We start from the raw sequence: 18,672 nt of genomic DNA, 5'->3' as shown, positions 1-18,672 counted from the left end.
TGCTTTGATAAATTGGATACATATGGTTTGAAATAACATCTCATATAAAGTTATTTACATAAAATGCTATGGACAGGTTAAAATGCTCTAGAATTTAGACAAATGTTATAAAATGTCATGTAAGTGGGAAGGACAACTGTGAACTCTGAACGTATCTAAACAGGATGAAGTGATTTAGCTTAAATGCAATTGATTTGCAGTCTCTACTTACTCTTCATCTGTCTAAGTGCTCCTCCCTCAGCCTGTGAGGCAGAGTTATCTCCGCCTTGACAGAGCACATGGTGGCAGGCAAGAAGAGGGAAAAAACAAAAGAAACAAAACAGAGAGAAGTGCATGGAGAGCAAACAGGAGAGATAAAGAACATGTAAACAGAAACGTATAAAGCAGAAAAGCAATGCTGAATTGAAAGTGACAGTTTATAACCAGGCGACATCAATGTATTTAGAATTACAAGAGAAAAAAGTATTTTGTATGTGTCACTCTTCATGTAATATCTTTATCAGGTAAAACTGATATCTGCCTATCATTAACAAATTCTTTAAGCAAAGATTTTTGGTATTTTTGCTCAGTTTCCAGTTTGCTTTTGTAGTATACTGACCAATAGTATAAGCAGGAAGTTATGTATGTAGACATGTATGCAAAGAATGGCAGATGTCAGCTCCAAGAACTGGATTTGTCATAATCAAATTTAGGAACTTCACTTTCACTGAATTTCCTTGTATATTAATGAGTTTCTAGAAAAAGGAAATGCATTAATAAACGTTAGAACAAGATAAATATTTTGTTTTTCCGATCAAAAATCTTAAAACACTTATGTATTTTAAAATTCCACATTTTTAGCACTTAAAAAACAGCCTTATACAAAAGTTAAAATTTCCCTGCAACTCGAGCGGCATGTGCACCGTCAGACTGCATCATCCAGTGCGTCCAGGGCACTTAAGGAAATGGCTGAACACTAAACCAGTTCTCAGGGTAATGCTAGCGCTACATCATTAATTTATAATCTCTTATTTAGAATGCTAGGGTCAGACTCAACTCATCTTTACCCAGGGTGATTACTTTGTAGCCATTAATACACCAGTCTCTGCTTTCTAGGACTAATATAGCAGGAAACAAAGATGGGGGGAAAAGTATTGAGATTAGGGAAAAAAGCAGGTTTGGTTGACTTACTTCCTGATGACGAAGATGGGCGTCGTTGATTGGTGGGCGTGGCGTTGGCATTATTTTGAGGGGTTTGTGTCTCCGGAGGCAGAGGAGGAGGTGGCGGGGGTGTTGGCATTGGATTGCTTGGGGGAAGAGGTGGTGGTGGAGGAGGTGGTGGTTGAGGGACAGATTCCTCTGTAGTCCCATTTTCAGAGCTTTGGGAGGGATTTTCATTTGGCTCCTCCAATAACACAGAACCCTGAACCAGCAAAAGGGAGAGCAAAAAAAATGTCACTCATTCTGCATTCTGAGGTTTTGTCTTAAAAACGACATTGTTGTTAACTGGAAACACTGCTTTATCCTGAAAGAATTAAAATAACACTTATTTTTGCTCCACAAATTAAATATTTTTTTTGCATACTCTTGAGAGTTTCTTTGCGCCTTACAAAAACAGTTTGTTTTTTTTCAGTGTTGGAAATATTAAAAAAAATTCACTGGTGAAAAAAAGATGCCACGACATTTATCTAAAATAATATCTGAGAAAGCTTGAGATTCCTGCGCTGAGGCTTGACAGGCACAAATGTATAGTGGCACCATACCTCAGCTTCCTCCTGTCTTTCATTAACTCATAACAACACAATGCCTTTTGCTAATAACAGCTAATATGACATAATCTCAAGGGGGAAAGGTCTGAGGGGAAAACAGCCATCTGTCACTGCCCCACCCAGTGCATACGTCTGACACACTCTGAAAGTGTGCCGTACCTCCTGTGGAGACAAATTAATAGACCATGACATTTAACTCGACTCCACCGCTCCATTATTCCTCAGACGTGTGCTTGTCATTGTTGCCGCCTTTACTTTTCAAACCCCCCAGAGAGCTGGAAGGGGGTTGGCCATGTCCAGATGGGTCTTGGCAGCACGTGCCGCTTCTGCTGATTAGCCAGCCCATCTGCTAGGGTTGTGCTGAGACCAGGAGGGGCCCCGCTGAGGCCTTAATTGGCTCAATGAGGATTATAACCCATGTCATCCAAAACACCCCCACCCCTGATACCCATGAGATTATAAGAACACCTCTCTAGGGATGTTGGTGAGAGTCTGCCAGATTCTATTCATTCAGCTGCCTGTGAAGGTATGTGGCAACAAGCACACAGCTTATATTTAATACTGGGATTGACATGCAAATGCGAACAGAAATTTTCCTTGATCAACTTTTCAGGGCACCTACAATGGCACATAATTTTGGACTAACCTTTTGTCCTTTCTGGGGAAATTCTGTTGTGCAAGCGCATTATGTCAATGGTGACCGAGTAGGCTAATAAATAGTGCCTAAGTCAATAAAAAAGCATTATCAAAATGTTTGCATTGCAGTCTGATGTACATGTGGGGGATTTTATTACAGCCTAACACATACAAGCTGGCCACTTATCTAACAAATACGTTCAGCTTCAGTGGGATTCTCCTTTTTGTGTCCCTTTCGTTGGTGATTTCTTGCTAAGTGCTTTGTTGTCAGCGATCATACTGAGTTTGATCTACTGTAGCCTCTTGGACAGTTTACACAATGGGGTGGAGACTCAAGAGGCAATGGAAATAAGGGGATAATTTGGATCAGGTGGCAAACAAAAGCTCAAGAGGACGCAACATTATATAACATGCTGAGTGGCAATGCTTAGGCAAATAGTGGAGCCAGTTTTGTAACCGAATGCCATCGTCAGCAAGCTAAACCTCAGACTGGAATGACCTTATAAGGAGTTAAGAAAGGAAAAAGGAGAAAAGGAGCCTTCATGGAAGAACCAGGGCACACTATGTCAACCCACTACTAACCTTACATCCATCAGACATCAGCTCATGTACTGACTTTCAATGTCACCAAAAATAGTGAGATAACTGAATTATAACAAAGTAATATTTATTTTTATATTTTTGTATAATGCACACAATATTAAGCTGCCTTGTGTTAAAAAAGGTATGTCACATAAAGAAATAAAAGCAAACATACCAGGGCAAAAAAGCATTTTTCACACACATTTCCAGAAACATATAGACAAGTACATACATTAAAATAAGAACCTATAATACAACAAACATATATAGAGGCAGACATATTATTATCATTTTTAACCATGTATAGTTTGCAGAAACGGCAGAGCTCGGGCTCACCTCCTCGTTGGGTGCCATGATTTTGCTCCCACAAGGCTCGGCCGTGTCGCTCCCCAGGGTTTTGTAGTAGTCCCCAGTGCTGGGCTGCTTGTTGAAACTCCTTGACTTCCTGTTTGAATCCACACGGCGCAATTTGTCGTGGCTCTCTCCAAGAGTCAACTGATTAAGAGATTCAAACAAGAGAGAGAAAGGAGAAATATAATTTATGTTGTTTAACCCACCGACTTTCACAGGAGTACATTAACGCTTTTTTTAAAAGTTTGAAGTGCATGTAAAACCAGTCAATGAATGATTGCTATCGATAGACTGATTATTGGAATTGGATGCAAAAATGTATAATCATTTATGTTGTGCTGAATTGCATTGAATTATTTTATTGTGACTTATAATCATTGTCAATGCTTTGGGAGTGAACCTTTCATTCTGCGATGCTATGTACAACATATTTACCATCTTTTATTCCCAGATTAGCCTTCTCTTGTGACCAAAGTGGCTTTATTCACTCACAACACTTCACAACAAGGCTTTAGTTTGGTTCAATAGTCATTGATATTTCATGCTAAATTTGTGGAGCTATAGGACATAATGGTTCACATGCAATGCAACTTTTACACCAGCGTAAGGGAGACCGTTCTTTAAGAGCAAGGTCAGAGGTCACTAACTTGAACCTTTAGTTATGGGCTCTCACTTTCCACTCCGACATCTATCCAACAATTGGAGCTGTAAAGCCAGGATATCAAAGCTGGTGTTAAAAGAAACTGTGTGGGTTAAAGCGTGCATATACATGAGAGTTACCAGGTTACTGGACAGTAGCGATGGATGCGATCACATTGCATTATGACTAACATGCTTTTCCAGTCTTTCTGTGGACAGATTTTACTAATGCAAAAAGCCTCAAATTTGCATTTACTCAACTCAAATCATGTTCAATGAAAACTTTTTAAAATTGAAATGATTGATTTTCAAAAGTGTACACTACAAAATGTGTGTAAAAGACAACACAGCACATTTTTAATGTTTAATGTCAAAAATGAACCTTAAAAGCTTTCAGCTACAAGCGTGCGAGAGTCGTTGACGGAAAAAAAATACAATTACTTTGCCTTTCAAATCCAGGGCTAGGCAACAGACTTGCGGTCATTTACATTGTAATGCGTGCATAGGTCATGGCTTCGCACAAAATCCAGACAAGAGCACAGTGTTTAACATAACCAATAATTGACAGCTGACCCCTGACCTCTCCTCCTCTGTGGTGTCATGTTCTGAGTTTTTATAAGCCTATTTAACTTTGTTGACTCATGTCTGCTGTCACAGAAATGGTCCCTGAGCACTCATCAAGTAGGAGAGTAATGTGAGCTGGGGAGTGCTACAGATGGTTTGTCATCCTCCAGGGAGGTGGGTCAACAATAGCAATTGTACAAAGCATTATAGCTGCCCCCCGCTCCCATCAGCCACAGAGAAGCATACACACAGACAACCTTTCTTCCCATTATATAGATCTATCTCTCAGCATAAAGTCATATGTTTTATACACACGCACGCACGCACGCACACACCCACAGATAGATAGATAGATAGATAGATAGATAGATAGATAGATAGATAGATAGATAGATAGATAGATAGATAGATAGATAGATAGATAGATAGATAGATAGATGGTCAGTATGCCTGACTACTGAAGGTTGTTTAACCTGTTTGTTGTTGAAGATGTTTAGCACATTTGCATGTAGCCTTGCAAAAGGCACGGTCGTATTAAAATATTTTGACATCCTTTAAAAGTTAAAAGCAAACTACTCAAATAACCTTTTAAAAAGTAAAGTAAATCCAACTCTAAAATTCAAGCATGACTTTTTATGCAACACACTCATCGTTCATACAGCGGCTTAAACTGCTCCAACCTGAACCTGGAGATAATATGTGAAACAATTTGTAGCATCTTTTTTCTTCATTTTTTTTCCACTACGTGACAGCACTTTTTCCTGTTAACACCTTACCTCAGCGCTGAGAGTCCTCTCTTATAGCTCTCCTCCAGTACAGACAGAGTCTCATCCACAAAAACCCAGCAGAGCAAAGAAGGTAGCTGTCACCAGATCCAGAGCTTCACCTCCTCTCTCCTCAGTGCTATGCCTGTCACTTTACCTGCCCTCTCAATTTACCTACAGGTCTCATCAATAACCTATTGGGCCGGCCACAATGCTGGCAGTGATGTCACCACTAACCCGTAGACCAACCACTCCTCAACTCTGCCCGTTTCCTCTTATGCAAAACACCAACACCCATGTGTTTCCCTGACCGTGGTCAGTCACATGCAAATCTCCCAGGCTTTAGGATTATGAGAATTTTCTAGCTTTCAGGGCCCAGAATTAGCAGCAAAGATCTCATGTAAGTGAGAGTTCAAAGTCCAAATTTTTCCAGAAGGACTGCAGATGCACCCCCCCCCTCCTAAAATATCTTTTAGTAAGCTTTTAAAATAATTTTTTGCACATGAAGTTCCTTTACTAGATTATGAAATGGCACCATTCACTGTTTCAAGGTAATTTGTTTTCTTTCCGACGTATGTTGCGCACAATGATCTTATGTGTGCTTTCATTGTTAAATGTTAATGATGGCCGCCCAGGGCCGGTCACCTGGGTACAAAGAAGGGAGGGACGGGTGGGGGTACTAATTAAAAGCTCCACATGGCTGACGGCACATGCTCCTAGATACAAATACACACAGAACTCACCATGGAGATGATCTATGGCGAAAGGACACTTTCACTAACTGTGGACTTGATGACAGCGAGCAACAACCATACACACGGCCCCTGTCTGAACAATTGATTTTTTTGTTTAATATATATGCTTGGTTTGAGTGTTTTGTGAAAGTCAAGTAAACTTGTAACTGGAGAGAGACTCATATATTAAATAAATTCACATGTACTGCAGTGTTGCAGACACTAATGTTTATGCCAGTCCTAATGGCTGCTTCTTGTCAACAACATTTTTGAGTGATCTTGGGCCAGATTAATTACTGGCATTAAGATCAAACCCATCAACCATTGTTTGTGCGTCAAGCCAGAGCCCTGCTACGGTAATGAGCATATTCTTTGCCCTTGTTAGCAATGCTAACACAATAACATCATTGTGGGTATAAGACAAGGCACATTGTTACATAAGAGTTATAGCTCACTGATTAGGCACAAGGGAAAATAACAGCTAATGGCTAGTTTATTCCCCCCCCCCCATCCCGCTCCTTCTGTTTCTAGTCTTGGTCACATCATGTCACTTTTGGTGCTTTCCCAAAATTAATGACATCTGAAGTTTAACTAAAAGTGAGCATGTTGAAGCTGATGTTGTGTGAAGTCACATTAAAGAAATCTTCTGCTGGTCTTGCGATATAAATAAGCCAGGCTGTGAAACCCTATCCCTGCTGAGATAAATGCACAAACACTAATTTATATAAATATGGTTGCTTTCATTTTTCTGTCAGATTTTCCTCCATAGAGAGAAAATATTTGCACAACCTCATGGCACTTCCGACAAACAGCTTTTCCTCAGCTGAACCGGGAGCTTACCAGCGTCTCTTTTTTTTGGGATTTGTTGTCCACACGGCGCAAGTTGCTTTTGACTTTAAGGAACTCGGCTGCCAATGGCTCTTGTGGAGGCTGTGGAGCTGGGTAGCTGGGGGGTGGAGGGGGTGTCGGAGGAGACTCTGGGGGAGGCGGTGGGGGAAAGGGGGGCGGTGGTGGCGGAAGCTTGGAGGCTCCATCATCAGGTTCCTCATTCTTCTTGTGCGTATCGGAGCTGATGTCTGGGTTTAGCATATCCATGTATGCCTGCATGTCTGAAATGGCTGTCTCTGGTGCACCTGTGAAAACAACAGCCTGTTACAGGAAGGAAAATGTGTGCATTTGTAAAACATTCCCTCCAGTCTACATCTGATTACACAACTGAGAGATGAATGAGAAACATGAATGTCACACTAATGACGTCTGCACACAAGCCACTAGGGTGCAGCACTAGTATGGCACCTTTGACATCAAGCGACAGCAAGAAAACTGCTCCGTGCTGTTTCCTGCGCTTTGCTGACTGTACAGGGAGTGCAGAATTATTAGGCAAGTTGTATTTTTGAGGAATAATTTTATTATTGAACAACAACCATGTTCTCAATGAACCCAAACACTCATTAATATCAAAGCTGAATGTTTTTGGAAGTAGTTTTTAGTTTTAGCTATTTTAGGGGGATATCTGTGTGTGCAGGTGACTATTACTGTGCATAATTATTAGGCAACTTAACAAAAAACAAATATATACCCATTTCAATTATTTATTTTTACCAGTGAAACCAATATAACATCTCCACATTCACAAATATACATTTCTGACATTCAAAAACAAAACAAAAACAAATCAGCGACCAATATAGCCACCTTTCTTTGCAAGGACACTCAAAAGCCTGCCATCCATGGATTCTGTCAGTGTTTTGATCTGTTCACCATCAACATTGCGTGCAGCAGCAACCAGAGCCTCCCAGACACTGTTCAGAGAGGTGTACTGTTTTCCCTCCTTGTAAATCTCACATTTGATGATGGACCACAGGTTCTCAATGGGGTTCAGATCAGGTGAACAAGGTGGCCATGTCATTAGTTTTTCTTCTTTTATACCCTTTCTTGCCAGCCACGCTGTGGAGTACTTGGACGCGTGTGATGGAACATTGTCCTGCATGAAAATCATGTTTTTCTTGAAGGATGCAGACTTCTTCCTGTACCACTGCTTGAAGAAGGTGTCTTCCAGAAACTGGCAGTAGGACTGGGAGTTGAGCTTGACTCCATCCTCAACCCGAAAAGGCCCCACAAGCTCATCTTTGATGATACCAGCCCAAACCAGTACTCCACCTCCACCTTGCTGGCGTCTGTGTTGGACTGGAGCTCTCTGCCCTTTACCAATCCAGCCACGGGCCCATCAAGACTCACTCTCATTTCATCAGTCCATAAAACCTTAGAAAAATCAGTCTTGAGATATTTCTTGGCCCAGTCTTGACGTTTCAGCTTGTGTGTCTTGTTCAGTGGTGGTCGTCTTTCAGCCTTTCTTACCTTGGCCATGTCTCTGAGTATTGCACACCTTGTGCTTTTGGGCACTCCAGTGATGTTGCAGCTCTGAAATAAACCTCTGTTGACTATTTTGAATGAAACGCTTGATTGTTCGATGATCACGCTTCAGAAGCTTTGCAATTTTGAGATTGCTGCATCACTATTTTTGACTTTTCTGAGCCTGTCAAGTCCTTCTTTTGACCCATTTTGCCAAAGGAAAGGACGTTGCCTAATAATTATGCACACCTGATATAGGGTGTTGATGTCATTAGACCACACCCCTTCTCATTACAGAGATGCACATCACCTAATATGCTTAATTGGTAGTAGGCTTTCGAGCCTATACAGCTTGGAGTAAGACAACATGCATGAAGAGGATGATGTGGACAAAATACTCATTTGCCAAAAAATTCTGCACTCCTTGTATTATTGCTGAAATGCCATAATAGTAGAGTCATGATATAGACTGAAGCAAGCCTTTCATGCAACATTCTTATTATGATGTGATTAAAAGTATATGTAGCTGTTGATCTGATCGGCATTTGTCATTCTGAAATGCTTGAAAAAGATACACATTATATCCTTAATGTGTAAAGAGCAGCAGACCTGTGTGTGCAACTGCGCTCAGCTGAGCAGGTGGGCCTCGTGACGTTGTCAAGCTGCTCCTCTTCTCCCCAGTGCTGGACTGACTGGAGTTGGCTGAGTCGTAGTTGGACAGGGAGCTGGATGGTGAACCGATGTCAAAGTGTGCTGCCTGGGCGGAAGGAGGCATGGTGGTGTTTGGGGAGGACAGGCCAGAGTCTGGCTGCTTGTACTCAAGGTCCGTCGAGGGATCCCGGGACAAAACGCGGTGCTCCACACTCTGCGAGGGGACGAGTTTTATGAACATTCAATTTTCACGATTGTTCAATTTATTCTACTTGGTTGTCTGATATATAGATATCATTTCCACATTACTAAAACAAAGCAAAAAGCATTTGTACATCAATTAATTCTTTATTAATCATTAATAAAACACATCTGGTTCATTAATTTTTAGATTTAGAAAGATACAGGGTCATTATGGCAGGCTCATAAATTTGTCTCTTATTAAAATCTACATGTGCATTCATCAGCTGTTAAATCTCACTGCTACTCAGTCCCTGGTGACTTAACGAGGAGAAGAACAGCATTACAGGCACACTAATGAAACACCTCACAGCTAGTGAGAATGGCTCTGGGGATCTTTTTGCTTTTCCCACAATGCAGGACTCAATTGGCTGAATGCGCCCCATGAGAAAGAGCACAAGAAGAGAGAAATATGTCATCGATGCCAAACGAGCTCTGTGAGAAAGAATTATTCCCCTGGCCACTCAGGAACTTCAGAGGGTTAAGGCCATGGAGAGCACTGTGTGTCAGGTAGCTTGACTAATTATCTGAGTCTGAAGTCTGTCATGGGAGGCAGGTTCATAGAAAGCTAAACATTATTGAAATATCTCCATTATTCATTCTATCTATCTATCTATCTATCTATCTATCTATCTATCTATCTATCTATCTATCTATCTATCTATCTGTCTGTCTGTCTGTCTGTCTATCTATCTATCTGTGGGTGTGTGCATGCGTGTGTGTGTATAAAACATATGACTTTATGCTGACTTCTATCCATCCATCCATCCATCCATCCATCCAACATTTACATTTTTTTTAGACATGTACTCTTACCATGTTCTCCACAGTGTGCAGATACTTGGCACACTGGGAGTGGCCATTGTATTCGGCCAAGTCTGCTGCAGTGAAGCCATCCTGGTCCCTTATGCCCAGGTCAACTCCATTAACAACAAGGATCTGACAGCACTGAAAAGCAGACAGAGAAAGTTCCAGAGTGGATTGGTCAGTGTTTGTGAAACAGGCTGCTTAGACTCATCTTCAATTAGCAACGATAAAAACTGTTTACACTCCACTCAGTTCAGTGTGACAGACTCTCAACATGTAAAATGTTGAGAGTCTGTCTGTGGGTGACTGTAGCTCAGGTGGCAGAGCAGGTCAGCCACTAATCAGAAGGTCGGTGGTTCGATCCCAGGCTGCCTCCTGGCTGCATGCCAAATATCCTTGGGCAAGATACTAACCCCATGTTTGCCTACTGGTGGTGGTCAGAGGGCCCGGTGGCGCCAGTGTCCGGCAGCCTCGCCTCTGTCAGTGCGCCCCAGGGCAGCTGTGGCTACAATGTAGCTTGCCATCGCCAGTGTGTGACTGTGTGTGTGAATGGGTGAATGACTGAATGTAGTGTGAAGCGCTTTGGGGTCCTTAGGGACTAGAAAAGCGCTATACAAATGCAGGCCATTTACCATATGTAAAATGTTTGACATATTGAGTGGATAAATGCAAGGCTTAGAGTACATGTTAACACAAATTGTGTTTTGTTTCACACTGCATCAGACCAGAAAAACACCATATTATATCACCACACTCCCTCACTGATCAACTAATTAATGTAAATGTCCTAGCTAAAAGCAAAATACTTAATCATGCTTATCATGCTTTTCTTTGATCTTCTCTTAGTTATCATTCATTTTTCTCTCTCTCATGAAAAAGTTTCTGTTTCAAAGTCTACAGAAACTTGGAAATAGTTTAAAGCATGAATTTAACAAGCTTTCTACCAAGCACCAGTGGAAGCTGGAATAAGCTTGTTGTTCTCAGACTGAGCAACCTTTGTTCTGCCCTATTGACTTGTGTTTCAGTGAGCTTCTTAAAAGTCCACACTGATCAACTCTTTTGTAAAAAAAGAAAAAAAACATAATCATGAAAAACATAGTTTTCTCTATATACTTCAACAATTCTTGAAAGAGCGCTTCTTTACACATATTCTGCTACTGTGCTGATCCAATAAGACCTAACACACACCTCAAGTTCACCATTCTCTGCAGCATCATGGAGGGGGGTCCCTCCCCAGTTGTCAGTGACGATCTCCCCACCATGCAGCAGAAGCCAGCTGAGGACCTTTGCGTGACCACGACTGGCTGCAAAATGCATCGTCGTGGCTCCGTCACCATCTCTGTCTGTCAGGCTGATCTCGGTGAAACTCATCTGCAGGAAACGAGATGGAGGTTAATGCTTAGCAGTCATCAGAAAGATTTCAGCTGCTTTTGGTCCAATTTTTGTGACTCCAGTAGTAAACGGTGGCTTTGGCACATTTTTCAAGTAAATGATGTAGGAAAATTTTGGTTAAAAGTTCAATTATGATGTGACTTCTGGTGATATCACAAGCTATTTTAGATATCACAAGCATATTATACTAATACTACTAATATTAAGTAATTTGCTTAATCATAAATATCAGTATTGTACCTTCACTTGTTCCGTTTAAAAAAAACCCCACAATTGGCGGAGAAAAACTATTCCATTATTAAGACATGATCTACAGTGTTCTGATAGTCCAACGCACCAGCCAGACAATGACAGTGTTATGGCCCATCTGGGAAGCAGCATGCAGAGGTGTCATCCCATCATTGGCTCGAATGCTCGGATCCGCTCCACAGTCTTTGACCAGGTATTGGACAACCTCCAGATGGCCTTCCTGGCAGGCCAGGTAGAGTGGTGTGGCACCATTTTTTGTTTGGGAGTTGACAAGGCTGTAGGAAAGTGAATCAGTAAGGAAAATGAAAGACTTCTGCATAATAAGAAAAATAAAAACCAAATTGGTGATAATACAGACCTGTGAAACCCTGTTTCAATGTTATGCTTTAATGTATCATGAAAGAAAAATAATCTGGTTCATACCAGGTTCTAAATTGGTTTAAAACAACCGCTGCAGAGCAACAACATGTGATATTTGACGTTATTTGTGTAACAAAAAAAGTCCAAACTTCAGAAGCAGTGTGAGAAAAGCCAAGTACACCACATGATTCAGTAGCTTTTAGCAAAAGTGACATGAAGTGATGGTTTTCTGACATTGTTGTGAAGGAACTTTGCCCCACTCTTATTTACAGTATTGCTTTAGTTCATTGAGATTTGTGGGTATTTGATTGTACACAGCTCTCTTAAGGTCCCACCACCATATTTCAGTCAGGTGTTAATGACTGACCAATACATTCTGTTGTAGATTTGCTGATTTTTCATTTTAAATTATATTTCAATTGTCACAAAGGCAAAAAACGAAACAAAAAAAAATCTCTTTGTGGCAATTCTGACAAAAGATGGCAGTCTTTATACTGAAGAGAAGAAACCTGGCTGTGTCTGCTCCTTACAAGATGATGGGTGTGCACGTTATTTGCCAGCCAAAACATCAGTTTCGTCATGTGTGCACAGAGCACTCTATGAAAATAACCTGAAACAACATAAGCCTTATCTTTTTAAATCTTCATATGTAAGCAATGGTATTAATCTAAAAAAACTGAAAGTGTAAGCTGTAGTTAACAATTAGCTGGGACAGGAAAAGATACACTTGTCAGCATCAACATGCAGCTATTTTGAGAACAGACAGCAGTGATGCACAGCCAGATCCTGCTCACCTTTATTACCCTTGGCTCCGCCTTCAATGCAAAACCTCATCTGATGCTTGTATCCCTTCTTGTCCCAGATCTTTATAGTCACAATGGGAGGTCAGAGAGTGAACAAAAATATCTCCACTAAATCCTATAAGGTAGTGCTTTATTTGGACTCTGACAAATGAGCAAGGAGTCTCTTAAGAGGATTATCACTCCACTGGCTTTACCTGGCTTGCTTTGTGCTCGTCCAACAGTGCAAGTAGAAAAGACAAACTGAGTAGCCAGAGAGCAACAGAAGTTGAGTAAACTGAGAGGCAGAGCTTAAGTGGATGGTTGGTTCCTGCAGAGTCAAACACAAACCTGTCGTGCTTTCCCTTAAAAGGATTTGCCTCACTTAACGCCACATGTGAATGACAATCAGTCAGGTCCTATTCTGAGACAGGAAGAGTATATGCTAAGGAATAACTTAACCTTTGAAGATCAAAAAAAGGAGGGCCTATTGGGTGACTGAGAAAAAAGCTCCAAGCAGAAAAAGTACATACTAAATATTTCAAAATAAGAAGGGGAAGTAATCTGCATTCCTGTCATCAGGAAATGGGCAGTCAAATTATTTATTCATGAGTGTAACAAAAGTGGGAACAATTTTATCTGCACACAGCCATCCGTGTAGAAGAAAAGTTCTATTTATCATTAATCATAGCTGAAAATCTTGATGGTTACCAGGCTAACAAAGCACAGTCTCCCTTTGTCACAACTCTTCAAAGTGAATAGGCTTGAATTCTCTCTACCAAAGAAGTGGAGAACTGGTGTAGATTTCAAAGAGCTAAGAAAGTGCTTAGCCTTGTGTGACAACACAGCTAGCAAGTGGCACAAGGGACGCTACCTCGTCAGCCACTCATGTACACGGTAACAAAGACCAAGGTTGTCTTCATTACTAGTAAAGTAATTGATGTCACACTAATGGCCTTCTTGCTTGATAAAAGCTTGTTACCCGCTCAGTGGTTTTTCCCATCTGAATAATGAAAAATATCATATGATTTATTTAGCTTCCCAACCTGTGAGTTCTTTGTATGAAATTGTATGTTTTTACATATTTCACAATGGAAATCGGATGGCACAATACTTAGCTCTAATCTGCACCTTTTCTATATACAGTAATTGACAGCACAGCCACAAAGGTATAACTGAAACAGCGATATAAACCAGCGGGAACATACAGGGATGTCTGATGTGGTTCTACATATAAGCAACACTTCTGGCTTACATCTCTAACTGATACTGTGCATGATGAAAACTGAATAAAATATACTTTGTTTGGCTTCGTAACCAAACATTATTCATGTTGAAATCTGTGAAAGTATTTATTGATTCACTTTAAGAAACACACTGCACAGATGTTATCCTGATGGCAGGTGTGCTACCTACTTGATAAAGAAAGAAGTCTGACAAAGAAAGCTGTGGCTCAGTTGCCCACTAATCTGAAGGTTTGATCTCCAACTGCAGTCTGTGAGATGACGTGACACTGGGTACCTGATTTGTTTTTATCATCTGTGAATGAGAAAGTGAGTGTGGGCTGTAATTTAAGCACTTTGAGCGGTCACTAAGACTAGAAAAGCACTACAAAAATGCAGCCTGTTTACATTACTGCCCCTCAGTTTAAACCTGTTTTTATTAAAGAGAGCAGAAAGTGGGTCTACTCAACATGTACCAAGACGTTATTAAGAAGATTTAAAAAAAAAAAGTGCAGCTAAGCCACAGGCTGACTAAAAAACTCCACTGGCCTGTTTACCCTTTACTTTCCGTGTATCTGATCACGAATTCAAACAACATTATATATAAACAAGTCAGAGACAGAATAAACACCAGTTTTGAGCTGCTACACCTGTTGGACTATAACAAATATGTTTTTCAGAGAAAAATGAGAGAGCGTACACATCTTTAGAAAACACACTTAATGTTCAATAATCTTATTAAGTACTATGGTCTAAATAAATGTTTAAACTAGCTATAATGTTCTGTCTTTTCTTATGTTTTTCAGCAGGGAGGTTTTCCCGTGCTCTTGATGCTCAGATCAGAGACATGAGCGACACCTGACCCAACACAAGGTTACTTCTTGGAGGGAGAGGACATGCTTTGTTAATAGAAATGGGTTTACATTCTGGATTTCGCTAACCATTTCAGTCATAACCACTCCTGTTTCAGCAACTGCTACGCAACAAATCTGTGAAAAGCAAGAAATGAACAAGCTGATTTGATGAAAGTAATCAAATATTTGATGCTTGTTCCTTCTGCATGTTTCCAGAGGAGGTTAAGGCGGCCACTTTTCTGGATTATCTTAATGCAGAAGTGCAACCTTTTCGACTGCATGAAGAAACTGTGGCACGACCAAAGATCTTAAGCTGCACTAATAGATTGCATAACCTGTCTGTAGCCTCTCACGCTCACTCCCTCCTTCACCATCTTACATTCATTCACTCTTTTGTGTACTGAGGCTATCAGCAGAGACACAGCCCAGGAGGGTTTTCGTTTTGGTTTACTGGGACGTGGGTGGGGGTGAACTACCAATTTAGAGGTGTATTTGAAACCCAACAGACACCCTGGAAGTAAAGACACTAATGCGTCCCGGTCTGATTGCGCACCCAAACAATGATGTTTGTTACCATTCAAAGGGGTGTGTTCTTGCTTTCATGAGTTCATGCGTATCAAGCTGATTTTTTTTTAAAGATTTAAGCTAAATGTTTTATTTATACGGATGAATAACCAAAAACACACTATTTATCAAACCATATCCACATCGGTCGGTTGCTGATAATTTGTCTTTTGGGGGATACTACAGACAACTGATGAACAGTATTTTGTAGTTTGCAACTGGCGTTAGGCCCTGAAACTACCAAATGACCTCCATAAATAATGATGACGATTTTAAAAAAGAAATTCCAAATTTGGATTCATAAGACGTGTTGTCACTAATTTGCAGTCTAGTTCTTGTGTAATATGCCATACCTCAGCCTTTTCTCCCTGTTTGCCTTCCTTAAGAACAGCTTATTGGCAGCCACAGAGACCATTTCTGATGAGGGTTTAGTGGACAGTAGATGGATTAACTGAAGGTCCCTGTGTCAGTTCCTTAAACTACTTCCTGTTCATCAGGGATATGATTTTTAGTTTCTGTTCATCAGTTGTATGTAGTTTTTAAGGCCTGGCACTTCTTCTTATGTCTTTCACTTGTCTGGTTTCCTCAAATTTTTTCAGGACTTGTTGCATTTTCAGTTAAAAGCTCTTTGAGAATTGCCTTTCTGGTGCAGAAATACTAATTTATCCCTGTCAAACTGTGTTACGTTTGTTATTTTTCATAGATTCAACTAGAAATAGGAACAAATAATGTGACAGGAAACTACTAACAAAGTGCTTAAAGATACAATTAAAAACTGCTCCTTTGCTAAGTTGTTTGTTATGTGTAGACACAAAAATGGTTCATCTCTTGAGTTATGTACAGCTTTGATACTTGAATGATTCATTTTTCAGTGTTAAGTGTCTTACAAAACAAAAAAGCAGCCAATCTCCAAAGTAAAAATAAAGGTTGCTCAGAAAGCCTCAAAGACTATTGCTTGCAACTCCTTGGAGGCAAAGTACCAAGAAATGAGGTGTAGCTCAAGACTACTAAGTATAGGGGGAAATACTCTATGAGGTCTTGTATAAACATATTCACTCTTTTGATGATGTATAAGGAGTTCTTTCCTAAACCTTAAACCCATTGGTTTATACTGATGAACAATGCTGTGAGAGTAAAAAGTCCTGGTGATTTTTTGCCTCTTAAAACTCATTAATACAAATTTGCAGCTTGTAATAAACCCCGAAACGACCATTTTATCTCTCGGCTGCAAAATTGCAATCTAAACAATGCCCGAGGCTACTGCTTAGAGAGCAGCTTGTCTTTTCAGATGGATTTGTTTTCCTCATTATCTTATCACCAGTTGGAGCTACTGTGTGTCACCATGGTGATGGTGGTAAACAGCAACAGTGGGAGGGGTGGTGGAGAAGAGTGAATGAAGCCCAGCTATCGGGGAGCTAACATGTCCATGAGACTCATTAAAATTTCAGATGGTATGCGTCCATCTGGGGTGCAAACACACAATATTGAAGGGTCAATGCACAAGGCTCATGCTTGTCATTTTAAGTCAGTCTAGTTCTAGAAAAGAGTTTGGGTTAAAGACTGAGCCATTATTTCATTTCTGTTTCTTTATGGTAGCAGTATGTAATTCTTACTGATAGTTGTTCAGATACAAGCACAAAGAATATCCTTTCACTGAGCAGTTAATGTTTTCTGTTTTATAACTTTTATAGTATGTCAAGTAATAATAGAGCTAGTGATGGCTACAGCAATAAACACACCAAACAACAGCCACGTGATTGAGCACCTAATCCATGCATGTGGCTCTGGGACATGTTAACTAACAGCCGTACGTGTTAGCTAAATGCATCTGACATGAGTGCTAAGGCAAACTTTGATTGTAAAATGACGACTGGTTTCTTTAAAAGAAGAAGAGGTAGAAAGTAGAAGAGGTAGAAACTATATATCTATATCTATATATCTATATATCTATATATATATATCTATAAAAAAAAAACACCCAGCACGCCCCTGCGGGCGGTTTATCCTTCAAGCTCGGGTCCTCTACCAGAGGCCTGGGAGCTTGAGGGTCCTGCGCAGTATCTTAGCTGTTCCCAGGACTGCGCTCTTCTGGACAGAGATCTCCGATGTTGTTCCCGGGATCTGCTGGAGCCACTCGCCTAGCTTGGGAGTCACCGCACCTAGTGCTCCGATTACCACGGGGACCACCGTTACCTTCACCCTCCACATCCTCTCGAGCTCTTCTCTGAGCCCTTGGTATTTCTCCAGCTTCTCGTGTTCCTTCTTCCTGATATTGCTGTCATTCGGAACCGCTACATCGATCACTACGGCCGTCTGCTTCTGTTTGTCTACCACCACTATGTCCGTCTGTATCTGGAAGTCCCACAGGATCTTAGCTCGGTCATTCTCCACCACCCTTGGGGGCATCTCCCATTTTGACCTCGGGACTTCCAGGTTATACTCGGCACAGATGTTCCTGTACACTATGCCGGCCACTTGGTTATGGCGTTCCATGTATGCCTTGCCTGCTAGCATCTTGCACCCTGCTGTTATGTGCTGGATTGTCTCTGGGGCATCTTTACACAGCCTGCACCTGGGGTCTTGCCTGGTGTGATAGACCCCAGCCTCTATGGATCTTGTGCTCAGAGCTTGTTCTTGTGCTGCCATGATTAGTGCCTCTGTGCTGTCTTTCAGTCCAGCTTTGTCCAGCCACTGGTAGGATTTCTGGATATCAGCCACCTCCTCTATCTGCCGGTGGTACATACCGTGCAGGGGCCTGTCCTTCCATGATGGTTCCTCGTCTCCCTCCTCTTTCTTGGGTTTCTGCTGCCTGAGGTATTCACTGAGCACTCGGTCAGTTGGGGCCATCTTCCCAATGTATTCTTGGATGTTCGTTGTCTCATCCTGGACTGTGGTGCTGACACTCACCAGTCCCCGGCCCCCTTCCTTCCGCTTAGCGTACAGCCTCAGGGTGCTGGACTTGGGGTGAAACCCTCCATGCATGGTAAGGAGCTTTCTTGTCTTTATGTCAGTGGCTTCTATCTCCTCCTTTGGCCAGCCTATTACCCCAGCAGGGTACCTGATCACGGGCAGGGCGTACGTGTTGATGGCCCGGATCTTGTTCTTACCATTCAGCTGACTCCTCAGGACTTGCCTGACCCTCTGCAGGTACTTGGTGGTTTCAGCTTTTCTAGCGGCCTCTTC

At 41.3% G+C, this 18,672-nt stretch overlaps 1 protein-coding gene across 2 annotated transcripts in view; it reads right to left on the bottom strand.

Annotated features, from left to right (window-relative positions):
- Positions 1 to 18,672, bottom strand: part of espn (espin) — a 38,717-nt gene that overhangs the window by 14,104 nt on the left and 5,941 nt on the right. The window contains exons 3-10 of one of the 2 annotated variants that reach the window (XM_082518810.1): positions 11,798 to 11,984; positions 11,257 to 11,439; positions 10,078 to 10,209; positions 8,980 to 9,235; positions 6,859 to 7,151; positions 3,303 to 3,461; positions 1,171 to 1,402; positions 212 to 265 (exon numbers count right to left, since the gene is read on the bottom strand). In XM_082518810.1, coding sequence (XP_082374936.1) covers positions 212 to 265; positions 1,171 to 1,402; positions 3,303 to 3,461; positions 6,859 to 7,151; positions 8,980 to 9,235; positions 10,078 to 10,209; positions 11,257 to 11,439; positions 11,798 to 11,984 — 1,496 coding nt within the window. The remainder of the gene's footprint in view (positions 1 to 211; positions 266 to 1,170; positions 1,403 to 3,302; positions 3,462 to 6,858; positions 7,152 to 8,979; positions 9,236 to 10,077; positions 10,210 to 11,256; positions 11,440 to 11,797; positions 11,985 to 18,672) is intronic. The other variant, XM_082518811.1, reaches the window with a different exon arrangement.

The sequence above is a fragment of the Aulonocara stuartgranti genome, assembly GCF_965226115.1.
Source record: "Aulonocara stuartgranti genome assembly, chromosome: 20".
Classification (NCBI taxonomy): domain Eukaryota; kingdom Metazoa; phylum Chordata; class Actinopteri; order Cichliformes; family Cichlidae; genus Aulonocara; species Aulonocara stuartgranti.
This window is presented reverse-complemented; position numbering and strand designations above follow the sequence as displayed.